At 35.2% G+C, this 24,832-nt stretch overlaps 1 protein-coding gene across 3 annotated transcripts in view; it reads right to left on the reverse strand.

Annotated features, from left to right (window-relative positions):
* LRBA (LPS responsive beige-like anchor protein) overlaps positions 1-24,832 on the reverse strand; it is a 765,281-nt gene that overhangs the window by 554,221 nt on the left and 186,228 nt on the right. For all 3 annotated transcript variants that reach the window (XM_030816230.1, XM_030816232.1, XM_030816231.1), the window contains exons 29-31: positions 21,595-21,754; positions 17,967-18,408; positions 7,765-7,898 (exon numbers count right to left, since the gene is read on the reverse strand). In XM_030816230.1, the coding sequence (XP_030672090.1) occupies positions 7,765-7,898; positions 17,967-18,408; positions 21,595-21,754 (736 nt within the window). The remainder of the gene's footprint in view (positions 1-7,764; positions 7,899-17,966; positions 18,409-21,594; positions 21,755-24,832) is intronic.

The following is a 24,832-nucleotide window of genomic DNA, read 5'->3' on the forward strand; positions in this document are numbered from 1 at the left end:
AGATGGAAATAATATGTGAATGACGGTATATATTTTTATAGACTTTTATATACAAACATACACACACACAAACACACACACCGCCTCTAGCTCTGTCCACTAAGAGGACACGGAAGGAGCAGCATCTTAACATTTGGTGTCCAGATCTTGGTTTCTAAATACTATACTCCACTAAAAGAAAGAAATGGCTGATTCGAGATCTGTGGAAGAAAAGCACAAAATGAGTTTGAAACATCTAGTTATGCTTGAAGGGGCTCCCACTGATCAAATACCATTGTACTCCATCCTGGGTAAGAAAGTGAGACTCCGTCTCAAAAAAAAAAGAATTGCCATTTTTGGCCAGGTGCAGTGGGTCACGCCAGTAATCCTAACACTTTGGGAGGCCAAGACAGGAGGACTGCTTGAGCTCAGGAGTTCAAGATTAGCCTGTGAAACACAGCAAGGCCCTGTCTCTACTAAAAATACAACAAAGTGGCCAGGCATGGTTGTGTGTGCCTATGATCCCATACAATACAATACAATACAGTACAGTACAGTACAGTACAGTACAGTACAGTACAATACAATACTTCCCTCTGCTTCACACCACTCCCAGAACTTCCTGAAGCTCACTTCAATTGTATCTAGGCATTCTGATTCAACGTGCTCTTTTTGGTAAGGCAAATAAAGTTAATTCTGGATATAGATAAGCATAGCCAGGACCTAATCAGAGGTTTTGTGGATATAACTGATTAAAAAACAGCAAGGATCTGAGGCAATTTTGAGCTTTCCTGAAACATGCTTGGTTTTTAGGCAGTACTTGATCAATAACCCTCAGTTCTGATTACCAAGTCTCAGTCAAATCTAAGGATCCAAAAATCTACACAATTTGACCCCCCAACAAGCTTGGTTCCTTTTGGAAAGCGGGCAATGCAGCAATCTTCCACAATTAACCTCTGGATAATTACTGAGCCCACCTCTTAGAGTGAGCACATACCTAGTACAAAATGAACTTAACTGTAGTTAATCTTTCTTTTCCACAACATATTTCCTTTCCCATTCCCTTGATAATCAAAGTTGACTTTTCTTTATACTAGAAGTTTTGTATTGCTTACAGTCCTGCCTTCCTCACCACCCTGCTCAACTGAGATCTAACTGTAACTAAAAACTCTAACCAAGTGACTGGTGGTCAGGAAGCATAGGATTCGTTTAAAAATGAAGCTAAAGCACACACTTCATCATGCTGACAATTATTTTTTATTTTTCTTCTTTTGAGAGAGGGTCTTGCTCTCTCATCCAGGCTGGAGTGCAGTGGTGTGATCAGAGCTCACTGCAGCCTTGAACTCCTGGACTCAAGCTGTCTTCCTGCCTCAGCCTCCCGAGTAGCTGGGAATATAGGTGCATGCCACCACACCTGGCTATTTTCTATTTTTTTTGTAGAGACAGGGTCTCATCATGTTGCCCAGGCTGGTCTCGAACTCTTGGTCTCAAGCAATCCTTCGGTCTTGGCCTCCCAAAGTGACAGGGTTATAGGTGTGAGCCACCATGCCCAGCCCATTGTGACAATTTTTAAAAGCATAAATATCAACTCACATTTCATCATAAAAATATTGCTATTTTTGTATTTTTCACAATAAAATTTCAAATTAGAGGGCAAGACCAGGGAAGTTCAAAAACATTTTTTCACCCTTTGGTATCTGGCACTCCTAAGAGTCAGGTCCAATCCTAAAATCATATACAACACTCAGTAAAGTACTTCACAGACTCAATGGCTTTATTACACTCAGTAAATGACACCTGCAATTTTCTAAGTTCTTGACAACAAACAATATGATCATTGAATCACAGTGGGTCATTGACTGTTACCAGTGATTAATTAAATATTTCTGTTTTCTTAATTGGTGATAGTTTTTGAAGACCATTTTTATTGCAATGTATCAGACATTTTCTCTATTAGGATTATTGATGGATTTTCTTGAGCTTTTCTGAAGCTAATACAAAGGAACACATAAGGTCCCATTTACTTAAAAATAGAAATGGAAAAAATAAATCCCTCCCCAAAAAACGTATGTATGAGACTTTAGGAAAAAAAAAAAAAGAGTGTGTATGAGGCTTTAGGCAAAATTAGCCTTTACTGTGTTAACTGGTTTATTGGGTTTTTTGTTTTTTGTTTTAAGAGATGAGGTCTTGCTCTGTTGCCCAGGCTGGAGTGTACTGGTGTGATCACAGCTCACCGCAGCCCTGAGTTCCTGGACTCAAGTGATCCTCCTGCCTCAGCCTTCTGAGTACCACCACGTTCAGCTAATTTTTTAATTTCTTGTAGAGGTAAGGTCTCACTTTGTTGTCCAGGCTAGTCTTGAACTCCTGGCTTCAGGTGATTCTTCCACCCCAGCCTCTCAAAGTGCTGGGACTACAGGTGTAAATCACCACACCCTGCCCACTGTGCTAAATGATACTAATTTTAATGAGAAATGCATATTAGAAATGTGAAAAAGAAAAGCAACATTGTTGCTTCTAAATAAAGCAGTGACAAAAATTATTTCCTCACACTACCCTAGAAGTAATGCCAATTTTCAATTCTAAAAGAGAATATAGCAGAAAGAGATTTTTTACAAAGTGTCTTAAGTCATAAGAAGACACTTTACCAACAAGGATAATAAATTAACCAGCAATAGTTATAAGAAAAAAATCACATGAAAGAATAAACTAAATACATTAGTAATTTCACACTAGGTTGTCCTCCATTCCTGCTGTGGAAAACATGTAATATCCAAACACATTCTGTATTTTTTCAACTCAGATAAAAATATAAACTTCCAATCAATTCGTTTTAAATTATCATTAAATATTTCCAACAAATGATCACAAATACGTAAATGCAGAAGCTACCTCCAACATGTGGAATGATACTCACTTATCTTTTCCTTATCCTAGCGCTGATAAACTGGCTCCTTCAAACTGACAGTTTTCCAGACATTCAAAAGAACAAAAAGGAAAATGCAAATATATCATCTGTCTAGCATCTATCTGGGGAGTAGGCAATTGTTTATTTAAGGTCCCTGCGGGTCTAAATAACTAATGTCCCTTGCAATAAAGAATAATTAAAACAAATGCCAATTTTTAACCCCTAAACACTTTAGCACTGCATTTCTCTCTCTTTTCTGAACCAGTTAATTCAGCCAGGGATAGTCTGTATGTCCAGTAAAAACTAATTAAATAAATCCTATTGAATGAATAAAAACAAGCCTATTGGCCTAAATCTTACACAAAGCAAAGATGGTTATGACTCAAATATTTCCCTAGTATTAAAAAAGTACTAATTAATAATGTATACGGCTCTGATAAACATACTAATATTCTAGTAAGTGGTAGAATTACTAAATTTTGCAAAATAGCAAACACCAGGCATATACATTAGTGAACAGTATACTTAGTTCCTTTACTGAGCTAGTTTCAATTTTGATTTATTCATTTATGCTTTGCAGTATAGAGAAACAGCATATTGGAAAAAAAGTAATGATATTTTAACATACAAGAAGAGATATGGGTGAAGGTGGAAGGATGAAGCCAGGATTTCAAGGCTTGTCTGGGCAATAGAACAAGACCCTGTCTCTACAAAAATTTTAAAATTAGCCAGGAATGGTGACACACACCTGTAGTTCTGGGTACTTGGCAAGCTGAAGCAAGAGGATCACTCAAGCCCAGGAGTTCAAGGCTGCAGTGAGCTATGATTGTGCCACTGCACTCCAGCCTGGGAAACAAAGAAAGACCCTGTCTCAGTTAAAAAAAAAAAAAAGAAAGAAAGAAAGAGAGAGACAGAGAGAGAGAGAAAGAAAGAAAGGGAAAGAAAAGAAAAAAGAAAAGAAAAGAAAAAAGAAAAGAGAAAGGATACTGTATTCTAGGTAATCAAATCTTTGCTGATGACTATAAAATTTCCAGATTTTGATATATTTACTAAAATCACTTTCGCTTTTATTTTCTTTGAAAATATGCATATACAAAGGATATGCCTTATCCTCTGATGAATATCTTTTAATACTTATTAATTAGAAAATACAATTGTTGCTCTTAGACTAGTCCTTTTGGTTGATAAAATGCTGCATAAGCCAAGGTATACTATTCAAATTAAAATTTGAAATTTGAAATTTGTACACCAAAAAAGTTTTGTATGTTAATTATAGTCTTAATAATGTATACTATTTCAAAATGCAAATTCTCAATTTTCATGGGTTATAAAATTATTTCAGTGATAATATTTTCATACAAAAAGCTTTGACCTCATATAAAGCTGGCAAGTTTTAACTCTGTTTCTGTGATTAGTATCTATCTAGTATTAGTTTCTCTTTAATTGTACCACATGTAAAATGTGTCTCATTTTGATATCAAAATTTCCAAATATCCACAAATGGGAATTTCCTTGAAGATATCATGTGAATATGTAACAGAAAATACGAATGTCACAGCAGAAACTTCCTATGTTCTACCAAGTAAATTTTTTGCCCAACTGTAGGATGATGTAAGTGTTCTGAGCACATTTAAGATAGGGTAGATTAAGTGATGCTGTTTGGTAAGTTAGGTGCATTAAATGCATTTTCAATTTTCAATATTTTCAACTTACAATGGTTTATCATGATGTAACCCCACCATAAGTCAAGGAGCATCTATATTCTAAGTCACAAATGCATTTAACACAAAGCCTATTTTATAAGAAGGTATTAGATATATCACATAATTTACTAAATATTGTACTGAAAGTGAAAAATAGAATGGTTATACAGATACTTGAGGTACAGTTTTTACTGAATGTGTATTGCTTTCACACCATTATAAAGTCAAAAAATTGTTAAGATGGAACCATCTATATATTTATCTACTTATTTTAATGGCAAATAACTTAAATCAAGAGACTCACCAAAAAAAAACAAAAATTTATCAGTTAAAAAAATATTGACAAGGGAGAGAGAACTATTTGGGGGGTTGGGGTGGATTCCACATGAAAATGAGTACTTAACAAGTACAAGGGCAAGTATAGTAGGCAAAAGCATGTAAAGTGGGGCAGCAGAAGAGTAAGAAGCAGGACAACCAAAAACACTAGATTAGGTTAGATTTTTCTTATCAAGGCAGTAATGTTTATGGCATCAATTAATGGAATAAAATAGAAGCAATACACTGAATAGGAGAACCCATATGACAGTAACAAGAGCACAGTGAAAGAGGAAAAAGAAGAGTCAGATGTGGAAACCAAAACAAATGCTAAACAGAAAGACCATCATCACAAGGAAGACTTTAAATAACTGAAAAAGGAATAACTATATTTTTTAAAATGGGGGGGGGGGCTAAGCAGGGGAAAAACAGTTTAAAATTCTAGCTCAAGATGGAAAAAAGAAATTGGTAACTATCTGAGAAACTCCATCACAAATTATACAAAATTTAAACAATAGAAAAATAAGATACATTATGAGCTGGATCAATGGTACAGGGTTTTGTAGATTTTGCCAATAAATATAACAGTCTTCAAGATAGCAAATTGTTTTGTAATTCTGCATACAGTTTTTCAAAGTGAATATTTTAAATTACAATAAATTTACTGGAAAAAATACAATGGCTTCAGAGAGAAATGTATAATACTGTTACCTGTAAAATATTACCCATATGTTTCAGCTGTTTCTTATCTCTTCTGAAAACTCCATGACTTAAATTTTAAAGAATAGACTTCAAAGCAATCAGAGTCCTATTCACTCTGTTCCCTAAACTGAAACTAGAGAGCAGTATGAGGAAATATTTTACTCAATGTACTTTGAATTTGTGAAATTACATTTGATTTTGGATGTTACTGAAAAATTTACTATAACTGAATTTAAAAGACAGCATGTAAATCATTTCATAGATATTAATAACTATTCCATTTTTCACAAAAGGGACTACTCTAGAAAAACCACAGTTGATTCTTCTTTTTAAAGGACTTTGGATGGGGGTGGAGAAGCAGAAATGTGCATACCCAGCTCTAAATGAATTACCAAATTATTTCTTCTCCAAAGGAAAAAAAAAAAAGAGGCATCAGAGTATAATGGAACAATAAAGATGAAAAATTTGCTAGAGTTTCATGCCCATTTTCCTTTGTAATTCTCACTGGGCCAGGAGAAACCGCGAGGGAGAGAATGACAGGGTATTTGAGAATTCTCTGTACTTTAAACTCAATTTTCCTGTAAACTTAAAACTCATCTAAAAAATAAAGTCTATTAATTTTTGAAAAAAATTATAAAATAAAAAGCAAGGCAAGAAAACTCTGCTACCACTGCAGCTTTTGGTTTCAAAGTAGAAAAAAATTTCTAATCACTATTTTTCCTAAGAATAAAAATAATAAAAGACTATTAATTAAATTTTAGAAATACCACCTAAAGTAAATTTCGAAAATCAAAATTGCTAGTAGCCCAACTTCACGGAGATCCAAATGACTTCATAATACATTTTCTTGCTTTTACCATGTAAATAAGGTAGATAAGACACTTGGTTGTAATTATATGGTACATAAAGAATTGCATATAACTTTCTTTTACTTAACCTACTGGAACATTTTCTCTTATCAGTAAATACTATAAAATTTGTAAAAAATTAAACAGGTTTAAAACTTCTGATAAAATATACTTTTGTTAACACAAGTATAACAACAAATAAGAGAGAAGACAAAAGAAATAAACATAGTATTTGTTTCTAGGATACATGATTACATAGTACACATCAAGGAAAAAAAGTTCCCAGCTACTGGCCAGTAGCAACATCAAGTTTGGAACGAAACTCTCCAAGATGTGCCAATTTGCCAAATAAAGTAAAATTCTGCCAATTTGCGGAATAGAAGGTAAACCCTGGCCTGAGATATCCCAAAAGAAGTAACAGCATTATTTCTGATCTCAATATAATCCCCCAGGCCATTCCTTCAAAATTCCTTTATTTTTCATCAATCTCAACCTAGAATCACAGGATGAGTGTTTTGGTGGGTGCAATATCTTGTTATTAACTTTAAGAAACAGCAAAATACCCAGAAGAAAACCACTGATATAGTAACATCCCCTTTGTTATACTTGGTCATTTTAATACTGCACATTCTTCAAGTTTACCCAGTATCACCACTAAGCTTCCCATCAACGTATAGGATTTTGCATCCATATATATGCTTTTATACATGGAAATAATTTTTTATCCATATATATGCTTTTAAACATGGAAAGAATGTAGAAGGAGAGATGGACAAAAATAAAATTGCTATAGGAGAAACTGAACCAGTAAGACCATTGTTAGAATGATGCTACACTTCAGAGCAGCATTCCCTTCCAAGTCTCTAATTCAAAAAAAAATGCCAAAAAAAAATCAAAGTATTGGATACTATATAAATATTTGACAACCAGTAACCATGTTAAAAGATTACATGTCAAAAAGACTTTCTTATTTAGGCCACTATTTATATACATCTTCTTAAGTGCCAGGAAAGAAAATAAAGGAAAAAAGTATTTTTATGAATCTTATCATTCATCCATGCACTCATCTACCCAACTAGCAGCATCTAATCTACCACACACTACTACGTTTGAGTGGAGAAAATACTGAAATCCTTGACTTAATTTCTTTTAATTTTATTCAAATTTATTCAGAAAAGTAGTAAACAATCAACAGTATAAAAGCACAATGGTTTCTAATGTGCCCCCAAATTTTAAGTTACTCAAAAATCCTAAGCTTTGCTAAAATGAGATCTAAAAACATTTTTGTTGAAATCACTGATAACTAACTCACCTGGTGATTCTCCTCCCATATCTGAGGCTTGGGCTGAATCTACTGAAGAAACCACACTGACAGTATTGGTAGGTATGCTTGTATTAAGTGTGGAAGGTGAGACTGCTGACTTTTTTGCTGCAACAATGACACTTCTGTAATAAAAAAAGTAAACAGACTGAAAGATACAAATTGATCTCTTGAATTAATTACATGAATTTCAAAACAGAAACTAGGTAGCTAACTTATTTTTCTAATTTTCTTTCTTATTTCTATTTGATGTACAATTTAGACTTTTCACCCAACATGAAATCTCTTCAATACTGTCCATATTTATCTGCATTTCACTATGAAAATATAAGAATCTATTTAACATTTAAGCTTATATTTACCACACAGTATTTTTAAAATTTAGGATCATCTTTAATTATCTAACAAATAAAATATAACCAAAAGTATTAAAGCAGAAAATTCAACGTTCTCACAAGAATTGTAAAGCACTGCTAATCTGAAATAATAAAACCTTAGAAATCTTGTAAGTTTAAAAAAAAAGTAGATATAAGCAATTTGCTAACATGTATACAACCCAGTTTTTCATTTTTAAACCCCAAAGACTATATTTTTGATAATACATAAAAAAGTAATGCATAGGAATAAAAACCATATGCAAAAATATCAAATAATCAAAGTTCTTTATCTTGTATATTATTCAAACATAGGTATTTATGATATACTAATTTCAATTAAAATGTAATACTTTATACCAAACAGTAACTAAAAGACCTTGTTAGGCATAACTTAAAAGGCATTTTTAATTGAAGTTGGCTCCATAAACATGCAAAAACTCAGTTAATGAGGTAAAGAGGACAGCTGATATATAATGCACCCCCACAGCAGTGCTTACTTTAATTACCTGGTGTTAACCATAAGCCTAAAGTCTTCAACATTCAATTTATTTAATCACATCTTTTGGTGACAGTACTATAACAGCAAGCTTCAAGTATTCCCTTAATAGCTTTAAAGTATTCAGCTTCTAAACAAAGTAACTTAGGTACTTGATCCCTATACATGCATTCAAAAGTGAAAATTATGTAATTCCAGTATTTTAATAATACATTTTTGTAGTTATTTTTAAAAACACACACACAAAGCAAAATAGGTTTCGTTTTACTTCAGTGCCTATCATGTGAGGGCAAACACTGTTGCCAATTAAATCAAGTTCTCTTGTGCTAGGCATGGCTTATTCAATGTACTTGAGGGTAGCTGGTGTCACATCATTATAAGGGTGACTGCCAATGTTAACTATACGCTAAAAAATAGAAGCAACAGCCACCTGAGCCCCCAATCCAAAATGGTATGCTTAAATCATGGCAGCTTATATCAGATGAAGATTATTTACTTAAGGGGGAGTAGATATGACCTGTGTGTGCGTGTGTGTGTGCGCACACGAACATGTGTGTGTACGTGTGTTAGTGGTACCTTCAAAAACAACGCAAAATGTAATTTGTGTATTTCCTACTGGAGGGAGAAATTTAAAACCCATTGCTTAAGAAAATCACTGTCTTCTAGCAATGTTTTTGCAGGGGAGGGAGGAGAAATATGAAGAATTTACTTTCACATTTGTTCACAAAAGAAAGAACCAGCAAGATCTAGTTTACTCATACAATAAGTAAGGACTGAATGGAGCAATAGAAAAGAATACTTAGAAAAGTGCAATTGCTTTTTCCATAATCACAATGTAAGATATATACCTATCTATGCTATGACTCAACAATTCCACTTCTAGGAATTCCCTCAAGAAAGCTTATGTCCACAAAATATGTATACAATAATGTTCATACAGGCTTTATTTATAATAGGCAAAAACTGGAAATAGCCCAAATGTCCTTTATGCAGATACAGAAAATTTTTAATGGTGCTATGCTTCTAGAATAGAATATTATTCATCAATAAAAGGTAACAAACTACTGATGAATGAAATGAAAAGGTAACAAACAACATGGATGAATCTCAAAAGCACTACGTTGAATGAAGTCTTATACTAAGGAGTATATACTTTATGGGTTTTTTTTTAACATGCACGTCCAGAACAGGCAAAACTAATTTATGGTAGAAAAAAAAATCAGAATTAATAATTGCCTCTGGGGGATAGGAATAGGAACTGGCTGGGAAAGAGAACTTTCAAGACCAATGATATTACGATGGGGACTTGAGGTTACACAAGTGTATAAATTTGTCAAAACTCATCAAATGGTACACTTAAGACTTGTGTCTTTCATTGTATGTAAATTTTAGCTAAAAAAAAAACTGTATTGATCTCCAGTTAGAGAGCTGCATGCTGGCTGAAATATTTAAGAGTGAAGTGAACTGATGTCTACAACTTCGAAGTACATTACAAAAATAAGATTGATTGATGGATACACAGTGAAGCAAACAGAGCTAAAAGCTAATTGTTGAATCTCAGTGATGGGTCTACAGGTGTTCACTGTACAATTCTTTCAACTTTTCTGTATGTCTGAACATTTTCATAATAAAACACTGGAAAACTGATAAGAGAACAGAATTTACTACAGCTGTTCCAAATATGCACAATCCCTATTTATTCAAGATGACATGGCTAATTAAACACAACAAAAGAACCAAACTTCATTTCTAATCCTTTAGCCTCTTGCTGTTGTTTCAGTCACAAATAAGGTCTTATTCTTTTATTCAGTTCAGTAAATATTTATTGTCCAAGATCTTTCACCTATTGTCAGGAATGATAGATCAGAAGTACGGCTTTCTACATGAATTTACATTTTACATGTTCCTCACACATTTCTTCAACAAGCTCTTATGATTGCTAGGCGTGTTGTGTCATTTCACAACTCCAACCCTTTGTATATATGCCTTCTCTGCCAAGATGCTTTCTTCTTAAACCTGCTTGATTGTTAGGTAATATAAAATTATAAATTCTAATAGCAGCTAAGATAAATGAAGCACTGACAATATGCCAAGAATTATTATTCAATTCTCGAAACAATCCTAAGGTACGTATTAATTCAATTTTTAGAAATTTTAAATATAAACCTCAGAAAGGTAAAGTAATAACCAAAGTAAATGGTAGAACTACCATGCAAATATAGGTTTATCTAACACCAGAGCCTCGAATTTGAACTGCTTCCCCATGTTGACCTTTCTTAAAACTTTAGAGATATAATTCACATACCATTTAATTCACTAAAAATATACAATTAAGAGACTTTTAGTATGCTCCCAAAGTTGTATATTTATCACCACAATCATATTAACATTTAAACATAATTTTAGAATCATCTATAAGCAACACTAATAAAGATCTCTAACATATAAAATTATTTATGTACTACCATAAAATCACAAAAATATATCTGCTCATAAATTTTAAAGAGCTGCATTCTTTCATATAGCTACATAATTAGTACATAATAGAGAAATAAAATCAATTTCCAAATTTGCTGATTGATTCAAATCAATTCTAAGGAATTAACATAATATTGCTTCAGCTTAAGGCTACACAAAAACAAAGAAAAATCAAAGTTACAATGATCCAATTAAAAGGACATTAAGCAGTAGGTAGATTTCGAAATATTTTCATTGTCTTTACCAATCATTTTCATTATTATTATAAAGTTTCAGTGTAAAAGACTAAAATCTTCAACAGAGGAGATCTTTAACGTATAGTGTTTATCTTGTTAAATATAAATATAAATATAAATTAGTAAAGCATGTTCTACAGTTTACAAAAATAATCTAGAATTTTAAACTTACCAATAGTTAAGATTGATCATGCAAAAACTAAGCATTTAATATTATCTTTTTATACAATGCATTGGAAAACACAGAGGAAAATGCAATATGCATTTGACAAAACTGAGACTTTACATGATAGGCAATGTGCTAGGGATATTTCTGGCATCTTTCTCAGGCTACAGCTTAAGTTTCTATTTAAGAAACAAATTGAAATCTTTTTTAATGTTTAAGAACAATTTTTGGAATTTTTTATATCTACATCAATTTTAGCAGAAAGTGCTTCAAACTGTTTAGCGTAAGAAATTTGAAAGATAGATAACCAATTATGCAAGCTATCCCAAATTGTCAATTATAAACCAAATATTAAAGAGATAAAAATTGTTATTATCATTTTTTTCTTTATGAACTCACTATGAATACTTAATATTTGTGGGGCACTGTGCTTAAGAACATACACAAATTATCATATTTAATTTATGACAACCCTTGAGGTTAGTAGTACATACTACTATGCTAATTTTACAAATGAGAAAGAAGTAATTTTCCTAAAGTCCCACACAGAACAAATGAAAATACTGTTGCTGGATTTTTTTTTTTCCCCCTGAACAAGGGATACTCATTTCAAAGTTTCTTTTAATTTACTGGCAATAGGCAAATAGCAACAATGCCTTCTAGATCAATAAAGTTGAGAAGTTCCATTTCAGTATTATATCCGTTTCAAATATCACAAACCCTCACACAAATGCTATTTTATTTAACATGCAAATAGTTCACTAAAGGAAAAAAGAGCATTTCAGCCTACCACTTTAGTCCCTAAGGATCCAGTTGAAAAGCCAAACCAGTCCTTGAACTTTATCAAGATAAATCCCTGGCATTCACTAATCATCAGAGAGGATCTTCAAATTAGATAAGAGCAAGAATTTTGGCATGGGAATGAACACAAACACCTTTGCGTTCACAAAGGCCCACAACCTGGCAGCCTTTCAGCAAGGTTTTATTCATGCAGCTGTTACTCTAAACTTTCCAGCTATTCCTTGGAAGTTGATAATACTTAAGATATGAGGAGAGTTGTGATTTCTGACATAGCATTCCTGAGATAAATACATGATCAGAGGGATGCTTTGAAATTCCCAAAGATATTCCACTAGCCCATGGCAGCATGAAAGTTTTTAAAAAGGGGTCTCTAACTAAGAAAAAAAAGGGGGTAAAAAACAGAGCAGTTTCCTTGCCATCAGAGACTGTTAAATGAATACCAGACATGTTAAATTCTACAGAACATCCTGGAAAATGCTACCATCAAAATTATCTGTTGTTTTCTATTTCAATAAACCCCTTAAAATGTATTACACCTAAGTATGATTTCCTAAATATGTTCATGATCTACTCACTGCAGACATCAGTAAGGCACAAATTTAATTTCTACACTATTTAAAAGAGAAATAAATGCTAAAATATATAAAATTTTGATCATTAGTAAACAATGTAACTATATTAACATATATTAAATTTAGAAGTATAGCCTCACATATTTTTGAGTACTCAATCTAACACTAACAAATCTAAATAAATTATAAAAATTGAGAATAGACAGGGCACAGTGGCTCACGCCTGGAATCCCAATGCTTTGGGAGGACAATGCAGCAGGATCGCTTGAGGCCAGGAGTTCAGGACCAGCCGGGGCAACAGAGCAACACCTCATCTCTACAAAAAACTTTTTAAATAGCTGGACATGTTGGTCCCAGCTACTCAGGGAACTGAGGAAGAACGATCCCTTGATCCCATGAGTTTGAGGCTGCAGTGAGCTCCAGCCTGGGTGGCAGAGCAAGACACTGTCTCAAAAATAAAATAAATAAATAAAAATTGAGGCCAGGTGCAGTGGCTCATGCCTGTAATCCCAACACTTTGGATCACTTGAGGCCAGGAGTTTGAGACCAGCCTGGCCAACATGATGACACCTCGTCTCTACTAAAAATACAAAGACTAGCTGGGCATGGTGGCACACACCAGTAATCACAGCTACTCTGGAGGCTGAGGCATAAGAATCACTTAAACCTGGGAGGTGAGGTTGCAGTGAGCCAAGATCACACCACTGTACTTCAGCCTGAGTGACAAAGTGAGACCATCTCAAAAAAATAAATTAATAAACAAGAATCACAAACTCTAAATTATACCAGACACGGCTTTTTTCATTTAAAAATATATATCTTCAATATCATTTTATACAGTGTTCTGTCTTTTACTCTTTAATGACTGCATACTATTTACTATGTTTTTTAAAAATAATACATGTAACCAATCATTTATAGATTGGCAGTTATAAAAACCAACTTTCCACTGTTACGAAACAATTTTGCTATAAAATGCAGCAAGGTAAATCATTCAAAAGAGACAGGTCTTTTAGTGCCACCATTTAATAGTAATAAGGACATAAGCTATTACTTAACTTCTCTGTGACTGAGTTTCTACATCTTTAAAGTAGGAATAAAGATAGTTATCTGTCTATTCTAAATGCATTTAGGGTAGAACTTCACAGACTAAAAGGTCAATAGGTATTAAAATTCCACCTGCAGAAAATATTTTATACTTTGTTATTACTTCTGTATGAACTTCCAGAGTGGAATTAAGTTTATATATTTTAATTTTTAATTAATATGCCAATTTACCTCCAATAAACTGTAACAATATGCACTCTCAACAACAGCAAAAAATGTTTCTTCATATCCTCATAAATAACAGCTGTGATTTTTAAAAAATCTCTGCTAATTTAATTCAGGGAAATTACATCACTCTTATTTCCTTTTAATCTCATGAGTACATAGTAGGTGTATATATTTATGGGGTACATTTAATATTTTGATATAGGCATGCAATTATAATCACATCAGAGTAAATGGGGTACCCATCACTTCAAGCAGTTATCATTTCTTTGTGCTACAAACATTCCAATTATACTCTTTTAGTTATTTTTAACTGAACAGTGAATTATTGTTGACTGTAATCACCCTGTTGTGCTATAAAAAACAGATATTATTGATTCTATCTAACTATATTTTTGTACCCATTAACCATGTCGACTTCCCTCCTAGTCTGCAGTACCCTTTCTAGCCTTTGGTAACCATCATTCTACCCTCTATTTCCAGGAATTCAACTGTTTTAATTTTCAGCTCCCAAAAATGAATGAGAATATGTGAAGTTTGTCTTTCTGTGCCTGGCTTATTTCATTTAATATAATGATGTTCTCTAGTTCCATTCATGTTGTTGCAAATGACAAGACCTCATTATTTTTTATGACTGAATAGTATTCCATTCTGTATATATACACCACATTTTCTTTATCCATTCATCTGTTCGTAGACACTTAGTTGCTTCCAAATTGTGGCTATTTTGAATGGTGCTGCAATAAACATGGCAGTGCAGGCATCTCTTCAATAAACTGAGTTCCTTGCTTTGGGGTATACACCTAGCAGTGAAATTGCTGAAACACATACTAGTTCTATTTTTAATTGTCTCGGGAACCTCCAAACTGTTTCCCATAGTGGTTGTAGTAATCTACACTCCCACCAACAGTATATGAAGGTTCCCTTATCTCCACATCCTTGCCAACATTTGTTACTGCTTATCTTTTGGATATAAGCGATTTTAACTGGAGTGAGATGATCTCATTGTTTTGATTTGCATTTCTCTGATCAATGATGTTGAGCATCTTGTCATAAAATCATTTGACATTTCTATGTCTTCTTTGAGAAATGTCTATTGAGATTTTTAGCCCATTTTAAAGTTATCATTTCATTTAAAATGTAGTAATATTTTTAAATTATTATTAATACATTTCTTCCTATAGAGTTGGTTGAGTCCCTTATATATTCTGGTTATTAAAATCCTTGTCAGTTAACCAGAATTATAAGGTTATTATATAATCCCCAGTCTGTGGGTTGTCTCTTCAATTTGTTGATTGTTTTCTCTGCTATGCATAAGTTCTGTAGCTTGATGTGATCTCATTTGCCTTGACTGCCTGTGCTTTTGGGGTATTACTCGAGAAATCTCCCCAGATTAATGTCCTGGAGAGTTTTTCCAATGATTTCTTTCAGTAGTTTCATAGTTTCAGGCCATAGATTTAAGTCTTTAATCCATTTTGAACTGATTTTTGTATATAGCAAGAGACAAAGGTATTCACTCTTCTGCATATGGATATACAGTTTAGTCAGTACCACTGAGAAGACTGTCCTTTCCCCATTGCATGTTCTTGGCACCTTTGTCAAAAATGAGTTCACTTGTAGATGTGTGGATTTACTTGAGTTCTCTATTCTGTTCCATTGGTCTATGTATCTGTTTTTATGACAGTATCATGCTGTTTTGGTTACCATAGCTCTGTAGTATAATTTGAAGTTTTGTTCTCTTTGCTCAGGATGGCTTTGGCTATTCTGAGTCTCTGTGGTTCCATATAGTTTCTAGGAATTTTTTTTTTCTATTTCTGTGAAGAATGTCACTGGTATTTTGATATGGATTGCATTGAATCTGTAGATTGCTTTGGGTAGCATGAACATTTTAACATTATTAATTCTTCCAATCCATGAATATGAGATATCTTTCATTTTGGGGGTCCTTTTTAGTTTCTGCATCAATGTTTTATAGTTGTCATTGAGGGATCTTTCACTTCTTTGGCTGTTTATGCCTAGGTATTTTACTTACAGCTATTGTAAATTGGATTACTTTCTTGATCTCTTTTTCAGATTGTTCACTGTTAGCATATAGAAATGATACAGATTTTTGTACGCTAATTTTTGTCATGCAACTGTACTGAATTTATCAGTTATAATACTTTTTTATGGACTCTTTAGGTTTTTCTAAATACAAGATCATATCATCTGCAAACAACTGACTTCTTCCTTTCCAATTTAAATGCCATTTCTTTCTCTTGTCTGATTGCTTTAACTAGGACCTCCAGTACTGTGTTGAATAACAGTAATGAAAGTGGGCATCCTTGTCTCATTCCAGATTTTAGAGAAAAGGCTTTCAGTTTTTCTCTGTTCCATATGATACTAGCTGTGGATCTCTTGTTTACGGCTTTTTATTGTGCTATGTTCCCTCTATATGCAGTTTTTTTAAGGGTTTTTATCATGAAGGAATAGTGCATTTTATCAAATGCTTTTCAGCAGCAATTGAAATAATCATATGGCTTTTGTCTTCCATCCTGTTGATATGATGTATCACATTGATCGGTTTGTGTATGTTCAGCCATTCTTGCATCCCCAGAATAAATCCCACTCATTATGCATCAATTTTAAAAAAGTTTTTTTGAGACAAGGTCTCCCTCTGTCACCCAGGCTGGAGTGCAGTGGCATGAACACAGTTCACTGTAGTGTCAAACTCCTGGGCTCCAGTGATCCTCCCGCCTCAGCCTCCTGAGTAGCTGAGACTACAGGCACACATCACCATGCCCAGCTAATCTTTTTGTTTTAAAATCTCACCGTGTTGCCCAGGCTAGTCTCAAATTCCTGGACTCAAGCAATCCTCCCACCTCAGCCCCACAAAATGCTGGAATTACAGGTGTGAGTCACTGCACCCAGACAAAAAAAAAAAAAAAAATCATAAAATGAAAAATCTCAGAGGACACAAAAATAAGTTAAAATATATCAAAGCTTACACACACAAACACTTAGAAATAGTACATGGTACCATCTGCAGTTAAAAGAAATGTAAACAATGTAAATTTCAATTATTAAAGCATAACTGTATAAAATTAACATTAATCCATACTGTACTACGTAATAATTTCATAGCTACTTCCTGCCACAATTGCATTGAGCTCCGGTATTGTTAGCATCACTTAAAATGCTGTGTGACGCTAGTCATCTCAGAACACACAGTACATCTCTTTTTATGGGGCAGGGAGGAAGGAGTTTTGCTCTTGTTGCCCAGGCTGGAGTGCAATGCTGCGGTTTTGGCTCACTGCAACCTCTGCCTCCCAGGTTCAAGTGATTCTCCTGCCTCCGCCTCCCAAATAGCTGGGATTACAGGCACCCACCACCATGCGTAGATAATTTTTTTGTATTTTTAGTAGAGACTGGGTTTCACCATGTTGGTCGGGCTGGTCTCAAACTCTTGACCTCAGGTGATCCACCCACCTCAGCCTCCCAAACTGCTGGGATTACAGATGTGAGTCACCACACCTGGACTTCCTTATGATTTTCTTAATAACATGTTCTTTTTTTCTAGCTTACCTTACTGTAAGAGTACAGTATATTATACATATAACAATCAAAATATGTGTGAATCAATTGTTTGTTATCAGTAAAGTTACTGATCAACATAAGCTATTGGTAGTTAAGTTCTGAGGGAGTGAAAAGTTATATATGGATTTTCGGCTACACAGGGGGTCAGCATCCCTAACCCCCATGTTGTTCAAGGGTCAGATGTAGAAACATACCAAAATGAAAAACTATTTTCAGTACCTGTCAAAAGATCTGAACTGCACGGGTTGTTCCACAGATAGATCACCAAAGGCTCCAAGGCAGGCTGGTGGCAGAAGGGCAGGATCCACTGTGACTCCATCTGCTGGTATGTTAACCAAGCTTCGGAGAATGTCTTTCACACTGACATTTTTTGAAACCGAAACTGACGGTGTAGCCTTAGTGTCCAACTCATTTCCTCTATCATTTTTGGTTTCCGGAGACTTATTGACCTCTAAAGAAAGAGTACATAGCACCTCGCTGATTGCATCTGGGCCTGCACTGACACCAGGAGGTGCTGTGTGAGGAGTTACTTCCACATGGCTTCCTAAACCAGTGGCTGTTTCTTCCCCAATGCCTGAGTCCCTCCTTCGAGCAGATGACGTGCTTTCAGATTCTTCCACTGATGCCGTAGTTAAAGTGCTGAATGCTGCTGGTGTGATTTCTGTATCATACCCAGAAACAGAAGAAATAAACAAACAAAAGTTTAGAACTAATTTTTAAAAGGTATATTCTGTCCTAATAGCTATCTACTGTTTTGAATTATGAAATACATCATGTTCTAAAAGAGCAAAAACTAATTACATATTCTACAGAATGTACTGAATGGATACACCGATTATCAAGATAGATGGTATAATAAAATAAATAATAAAATACTTGCAAAAATTATCTAAAGTAATGGGTAGCAATACAAGGTTGAAAGTCATTGGCCTGTAAGAAAAAGTCCACAATCATTTTTTGGGTGTGTGTGTGTGTGTGTATGTGTGTGTGTGTGTGTGTGTCAGTCCGTTGCCCAGGCTGAAGTGCAGTGGTGTGACCTAGGCTCACTGCACTTCAGGTGTGACCTCCTGGGCTCAGGTGATCCTCCCACCTAAGCCTCTCAAGTAGCTGAGACTACAGGTGTGTGCCGCCACGTCTGGCTAATTTTTCTATTTTTTTGTAGAGACGAGGTTTCACCATGTTGCTCAGGCTGGTCTCAAACTCCTGAACTCAAGCAATCTACCTGCCTCAGCCTCCCAAAGTGCTAGGATTACAGGCATGCACCACCACGCCTGGCCCAAGTCCACAATCTTTAGGATAAAATAAAAAGCTCTACCTCAAACATGGTTACTGCAGCTGGAAAACTTGTTACCCCTTCTACATGCATAAATAATTCAATGGTCCTTAAAATCCAGTTCAACAAGGAACACCTCCTTTTCTCTCTGTTTAATTCTCACTCCCTTTAATCAGGGTTTCAACCCATTCTAGCAAAAATAGTCTTATCAAGGCCACCAAAAAATCTGCATCTTGCTAACTCCAATGGTCAGTTTTCAGTCCTAATAGGACTTCACATAACAGCAGCAGCTGATTATTCCCTCCAACTAGACAACGCTTCCTTTCCTCGGCTTGCAGGACACCATTCTCTTTTTGTTTTCCTTGTACTACCTCACTGATTGTTCCTTCTTAACATCCTTCACCTCTTTTTCTCCCTGATTTCTTAAGTTGGAGGAACACAAGGCTCAGTCCTTGTTCCTCTTATGTTCTCTGTCTGCATTTAGTCCCTTCGTGGTATCATTCATTCTCCAAGTTTTAAATACCACTATATCCCCCCACCAAAAAACTCAAACAATTAAATATAACTGCTACCGTACAACTTCTCTTACATGTCTAAAAAACATCTCAAACTCAACATGCTGAAAACTGAATTTCTTCTCTTTTTATCTTTCCCTGAAAATCTCTTTCACCTTTAATCTACTCCACTGTACCTTGTAATCATTTTTGACTACCTTTTTCATTCACAAAACACACACCTAATGTTTTAAAATTCTGTTTTTTCTACCACTAAAACATATCCAGAATCTGACTGCCTCTCACCATCTCTAGTTACCAACCTAATCCATCCCACCATAACCTCTTGCCTGGATTACTGATTACTGCAATATCCTCCTAACTGTTGGGGAAGAGGGTTGCTTTAATAATCCTACTGCCCCATGTCTCCTGGTACGCATCCCTTAATAAGCCCTTGAATCTGGACTAGGCTTGACTGACAATAACCAACAGGATCTGGCAAAAGCAGCAGTGGGCCAGTACTTGGCCCACATTTTAAGGTCTGGCAGCTCTTGCATTCCCAGAATCTCTGAACATCTCTGTAAGAAGTGTGGCTTATTTCTGATCTACCCTGCTGGAAAGAACATGTAGAGAGATGATATGGAGACAGAGATGCTCTCCAAACTAATGAAGGAAACCAGGAACTCAGTTGAGAACAAGTATCAAGGCTGCAGACACACAACCCCAGCTCAGCTGTTTTAGTCAGTCAGTCTCAGCTCTTGGAGCCATCCTACCTGAGGCACTATATACACTATTAGAAAAGTCATCTTAGATTTTCCAGACCCAGCAAACATCATCTGAAACAGGGATAAACCATGCCACCGTGCCCTATCCAAATCTAACTCAAGAAATCATGAAAGAAAGATTAAAATGGTTATGGTCTTAGGACATTAAGTGCAGGGTAAGGTGTTAAACAGCAGTACCCAGCCAAAAACACTGATTATCCTTGCCCTCCACGCTATATCCTCTACACAGGATACAGAGTTACTTTTTTTTTTTTGGAAAAGGAGTCTCACTCTGTCACCCAGGCTGGAGTTGTTGTGGTGGGATCTCTGCTCACTGCAACCTCTGCCTCCCAAGTTCAAGCGATTCTCCTGCCTCAGCCTCCTAAGTAGCTGGGACTACAGGCACCCACCACCATGCCTGGCTAATTTTTTGTAGTTTTAGTAGAGATAGGGTTTTACCACGTTGGCCAGGATGGTCTCCAACTCCTGATCTCAAGTGATCCAGCTGCCTCAGCTTCCCAAAGTGCTGGGATTACTGGCGTGAACAACCACGCCCAGCCCAGAGGTACTTTTAAAAACATTAATTGTAACTCCTATACTCAAAACCCTCCAATGAGTTCTCATTTCCCTCAGAGAAAAATCCATAACCAATTACTCCTGGTCATTCCTGATATTTTTACCATCTTTATTACTTTCTTTTTTTTTTTTTAGCACTTTCACCACCTTCTAAAATACTATACAATTTACTTATAGCATGTACATATTTTCTATCTCCTCCCATTAGAATATAAGCTCCATAAGGACAGAGATTTTTTGTTTTGTTTTAGTCATGAATATATACCCAAGTATCCAGTAGATATTGAATGAATATCAAGTGAATAATAAGTTGCCTCCTTTGGGTGGTAGCTACTTCTATAATTGCAACAGCTACTTAACTAACTATACTTTTATAACTGGCAGCTACTTTTAATACTCCAATTATTGCAGTTACTTGTTAATAAGTCTGTCTCTTGCAAGAGAATATGAGTTAGTGATTCTTCACAGCAAATGAAGTCAATACAATTTTTCAACTCTTTATTTGTATAACATTTTCTGACTTACCTTTAATTAGTTCATTTAAAGAACAAAAAATACCCCAATTGCAATTAATTACATTATATTTAAGCCACAACATTTAGTTAATAATAAAAATATATGTATGCTCTTCCTTAATTTGCACAGAAATGGATTTAAATTCCAGTATCAATATTTTAACCATCAAAGTAAGTAACACTTATTCGAACTTTGGTACAAAGGAATAGAAAATGCAAACTTACCAGAGAGTGATACATTTCCATTTTCATTGCCAGTTTCCGTACATGACTGGCTATGCCTTTCATTTTGGGGTTCCAAAATGTCTCTGTACTTGGAGACCATAAGAACAGAGATAAAGTATACTACTGCCAAGGCTAAAAATTGAGCTTGTTTGCTATCCTCCTGGGAAAAAAAATTAAAGGAGTTGATTATGTAACCATAAAATAACATAATTACATTTTACATCACAATGTTTAAATACAAAACATGTTCACAAATCTTTCAATATACACAGAAAATACATTACTTACATAAATAATAAATTTATTAATAAACTTACTTGAGCAAACATTAGGCAAAGACTCTTAGAAAAATGTCTTTAAATGAGAAGCTTTATACTTGCAAAACATGGAAAGAGAGAAGCTAGCTCATTTTTTTAAATTATTCAATCTAAAGTTATAATGTTAATCAAACAAACAGTAATTATAACTATATGAAAACAGGTCAGATGCGGTGGCTCATACCTGTAATCCCAGTACTTTGGGGGCCAAACCAGATGGATCACTTAAGGTCAGGAGTTTGAGACCAGCCTGGCTAACGTAGTGAAACCCCATCTCTACTAAAAATACAAAAATTAGCCAAGCGTAGTGGCACATGCCTGTAATCCCAGCTACTCAGGAGCCTGAGGTGGGAGAATGGCTTGAACCCAGGAGGCAGAGGTTGCAGTGAGCTGAGATTGCGTCACTGCACTCCAGCCTGGGCGACAGAGTGAGTGAGACTCTATCTTCTATCTCAATAAATAAATAAATAAACAAACAAACAAACAACGATATGAGGATAACTGGTTATTTTTATCTATAATCATAAAAACTAAAATACATAAAATATCACAATAAAAGTGCCAAAAAATAAACATGCAGAAGAAAAAAACTGAAGCTATTAGATACAGAATAGGATGCCAAAGGAATTCCTTCTTTTCTTTTTTGAGACAGGGTCCCACTCCATTGCCCAGGCTGGAGTACAATGGCACAATCATAGCTCACTGTACCCTTGAACTCCCGTGCTCAAGAGATCTTCCTGCCTCAGCCTCCCAAGTAGCTAGGACTGCAGGAATACACCACCACATCCTGCTAATTTTTGTTTTTTAATTTCTTGAAGAGACAGGGTCTTGTTATGTAGCTCAGGCTGGTCTCGAACTCTTGGCCTCGAGCAATCCTCCTGCCTTGGCCTCCCAAAGCACTGAGATTATAGGTGTGAGCTCCCACACCGGACCACAAAGGCATTCTTTTTTTTTTTTTTTTTTTTTTGAGACCGAGTCTTGCTCTGTCACCCAGGCTGGTGTGCAGTGGCGCGATCTCGGCTCACTGCAAGCTCCGCCTCCCAGGTTCACACCATTCTCCTGCCTCAGCCTCTCCGAGTAGCTGGGACTACAGGCGCCTGCCACCATGCCCGGCTAATTTTTTTGTATTTTTAGTAGACACGGGGTTTCACCGTGGTCTCGATCTCCTGACCTCGTGATCCGCCCACCTCGGCCTCCCAAAGTGCTGGGATTACAAGCGTGAGCCACCGCGCCCGGCCAGGAATTCTTGAGAGTATTTAAAATAGTACAAACAATTATATATCAAGATTTAAAAAAAAAAGGATCTATGAGAAAGAAGACAAACTAGACTGACCTCTTGAAGGGCCTAGGCTCCATTCTAGCTCTACAGGTCACCCATGTATCTGTATATCACTGACCTCTTTATCTAGTCAAATTCCCCATCATCAAGGAGAACCTACACACATCACTATTCTACTAACTTTCCCAAATATGTTTGAACTTGTTAATTTAAAGAAAAAACTCAAATTTATCTATCAAACTCTAAAAACCAAAGGCTCAAGCAGAAGGTAAATTTAAAATAAGAACATGAAGAACACTGTTCCCTATCAGATAAATACAGGTATACCATGGAGATACCACAGGTTTAGTTCCGGACCACTGCAATAAAGTGGCTATCACGATAAAGTGAGTCACACAAATATTTTGGTTTCCAAGTGTATATAAAAGTTATGTTTACACTATACTGTAATCTATTAATTGCACAACAGCATTGTATCTAAAAAAATTGCACATAACTTCATTTAAAAATATTTTATTGCTTAAAAATGCTAACAATTATCTGACCCTTCAGTGAGTCACAATCTTTTTGCTAGTGGAAGGTTGTGTCTCCACATTCATGGATGTTGACTGATAGGTGAGGGTGGTAACTGTAGCAGTCTCTTAAAATAAGACAAGAAACTTTGCCACATTAACCGAATCTTTCTTTCACAAAAGATTTTTCTGTAGCAAGCAATGCTGTTTGATAGCATTTTACTCACAGGATTGGAGTCATTCCTCTGAAACCCTACCAATGTTTTATCAAATACATTTAGGTAATATTCTAAATACTTTGTTATCATTTCAACAATGTTCACAGTATCTTCATCATGAGTGGATTCCATTGTAGGAAACCACTTTCTTGATTATCCATAGGAAGCAACTCTTCATTCCTTGGAGTATTATCATGACATTGTAGCAATTCAATCACATGTTTAGGCTCTGCTTCTCATTCTGATTCTCTTGCTATTTCCACCACATCAGCAGTGACTTCTTCCATGGAAATCATGAACTCCTAAAAGTCATCCATGAGAATTGGAATCAATTTCTTCCAAACTCCTATTAACATTGATATGTTGATTTCTTCCCATGAATCACATGGGTACTTCATGGTATCTACAATAGTGAATCAATTCCAGAAGATTTTCCATTTACTTTGCCCAGATCCATCAAAGGAATTACTATCTATAGCAGCTACAGCCTAATAAAATGTATGTCTTAAATAATATGACAAAGTATTTCTTAAATAGTAAGTCAAAATGACTCTTAATCCATGAATTGCAGAATGAATATTTCACTAAAAAGCATGAAAATAACATGAATCTCCTTGTATATCTGATCAGAGCTGTTGGGTGACCAGGTTGATTATCAATGAGCAGTAATAATTTGAAAAGACTCTTCTTCTGAACAGCAGGCCTCAATAGTGGGCTTAAAATATTCAGTAAGCCATGCCGTAAACAGATGCACTATTATCTAGGCCTTGTCATTCCTTTTCTAGAGCACAGGCAGAGTAGATTTATAATAATTCTTAAGGGTCCAAGGATTTTCAGAATGATAAATGTGCATTGGCTTTGACTTAAAGTCACCAGCTGTATTAGTCCCTAACAAGAGAATCAGCCTGTCCT

The sequence above is a fragment of the Nomascus leucogenys genome, chromosome 7b (genome assembly GCF_006542625.1).
Source record: "Nomascus leucogenys isolate Asia chromosome 7b, Asia_NLE_v1, whole genome shotgun sequence".
Lineage (NCBI taxonomy): Eukaryota > Metazoa > Chordata > Mammalia > Primates > Hylobatidae > Nomascus > Nomascus leucogenys.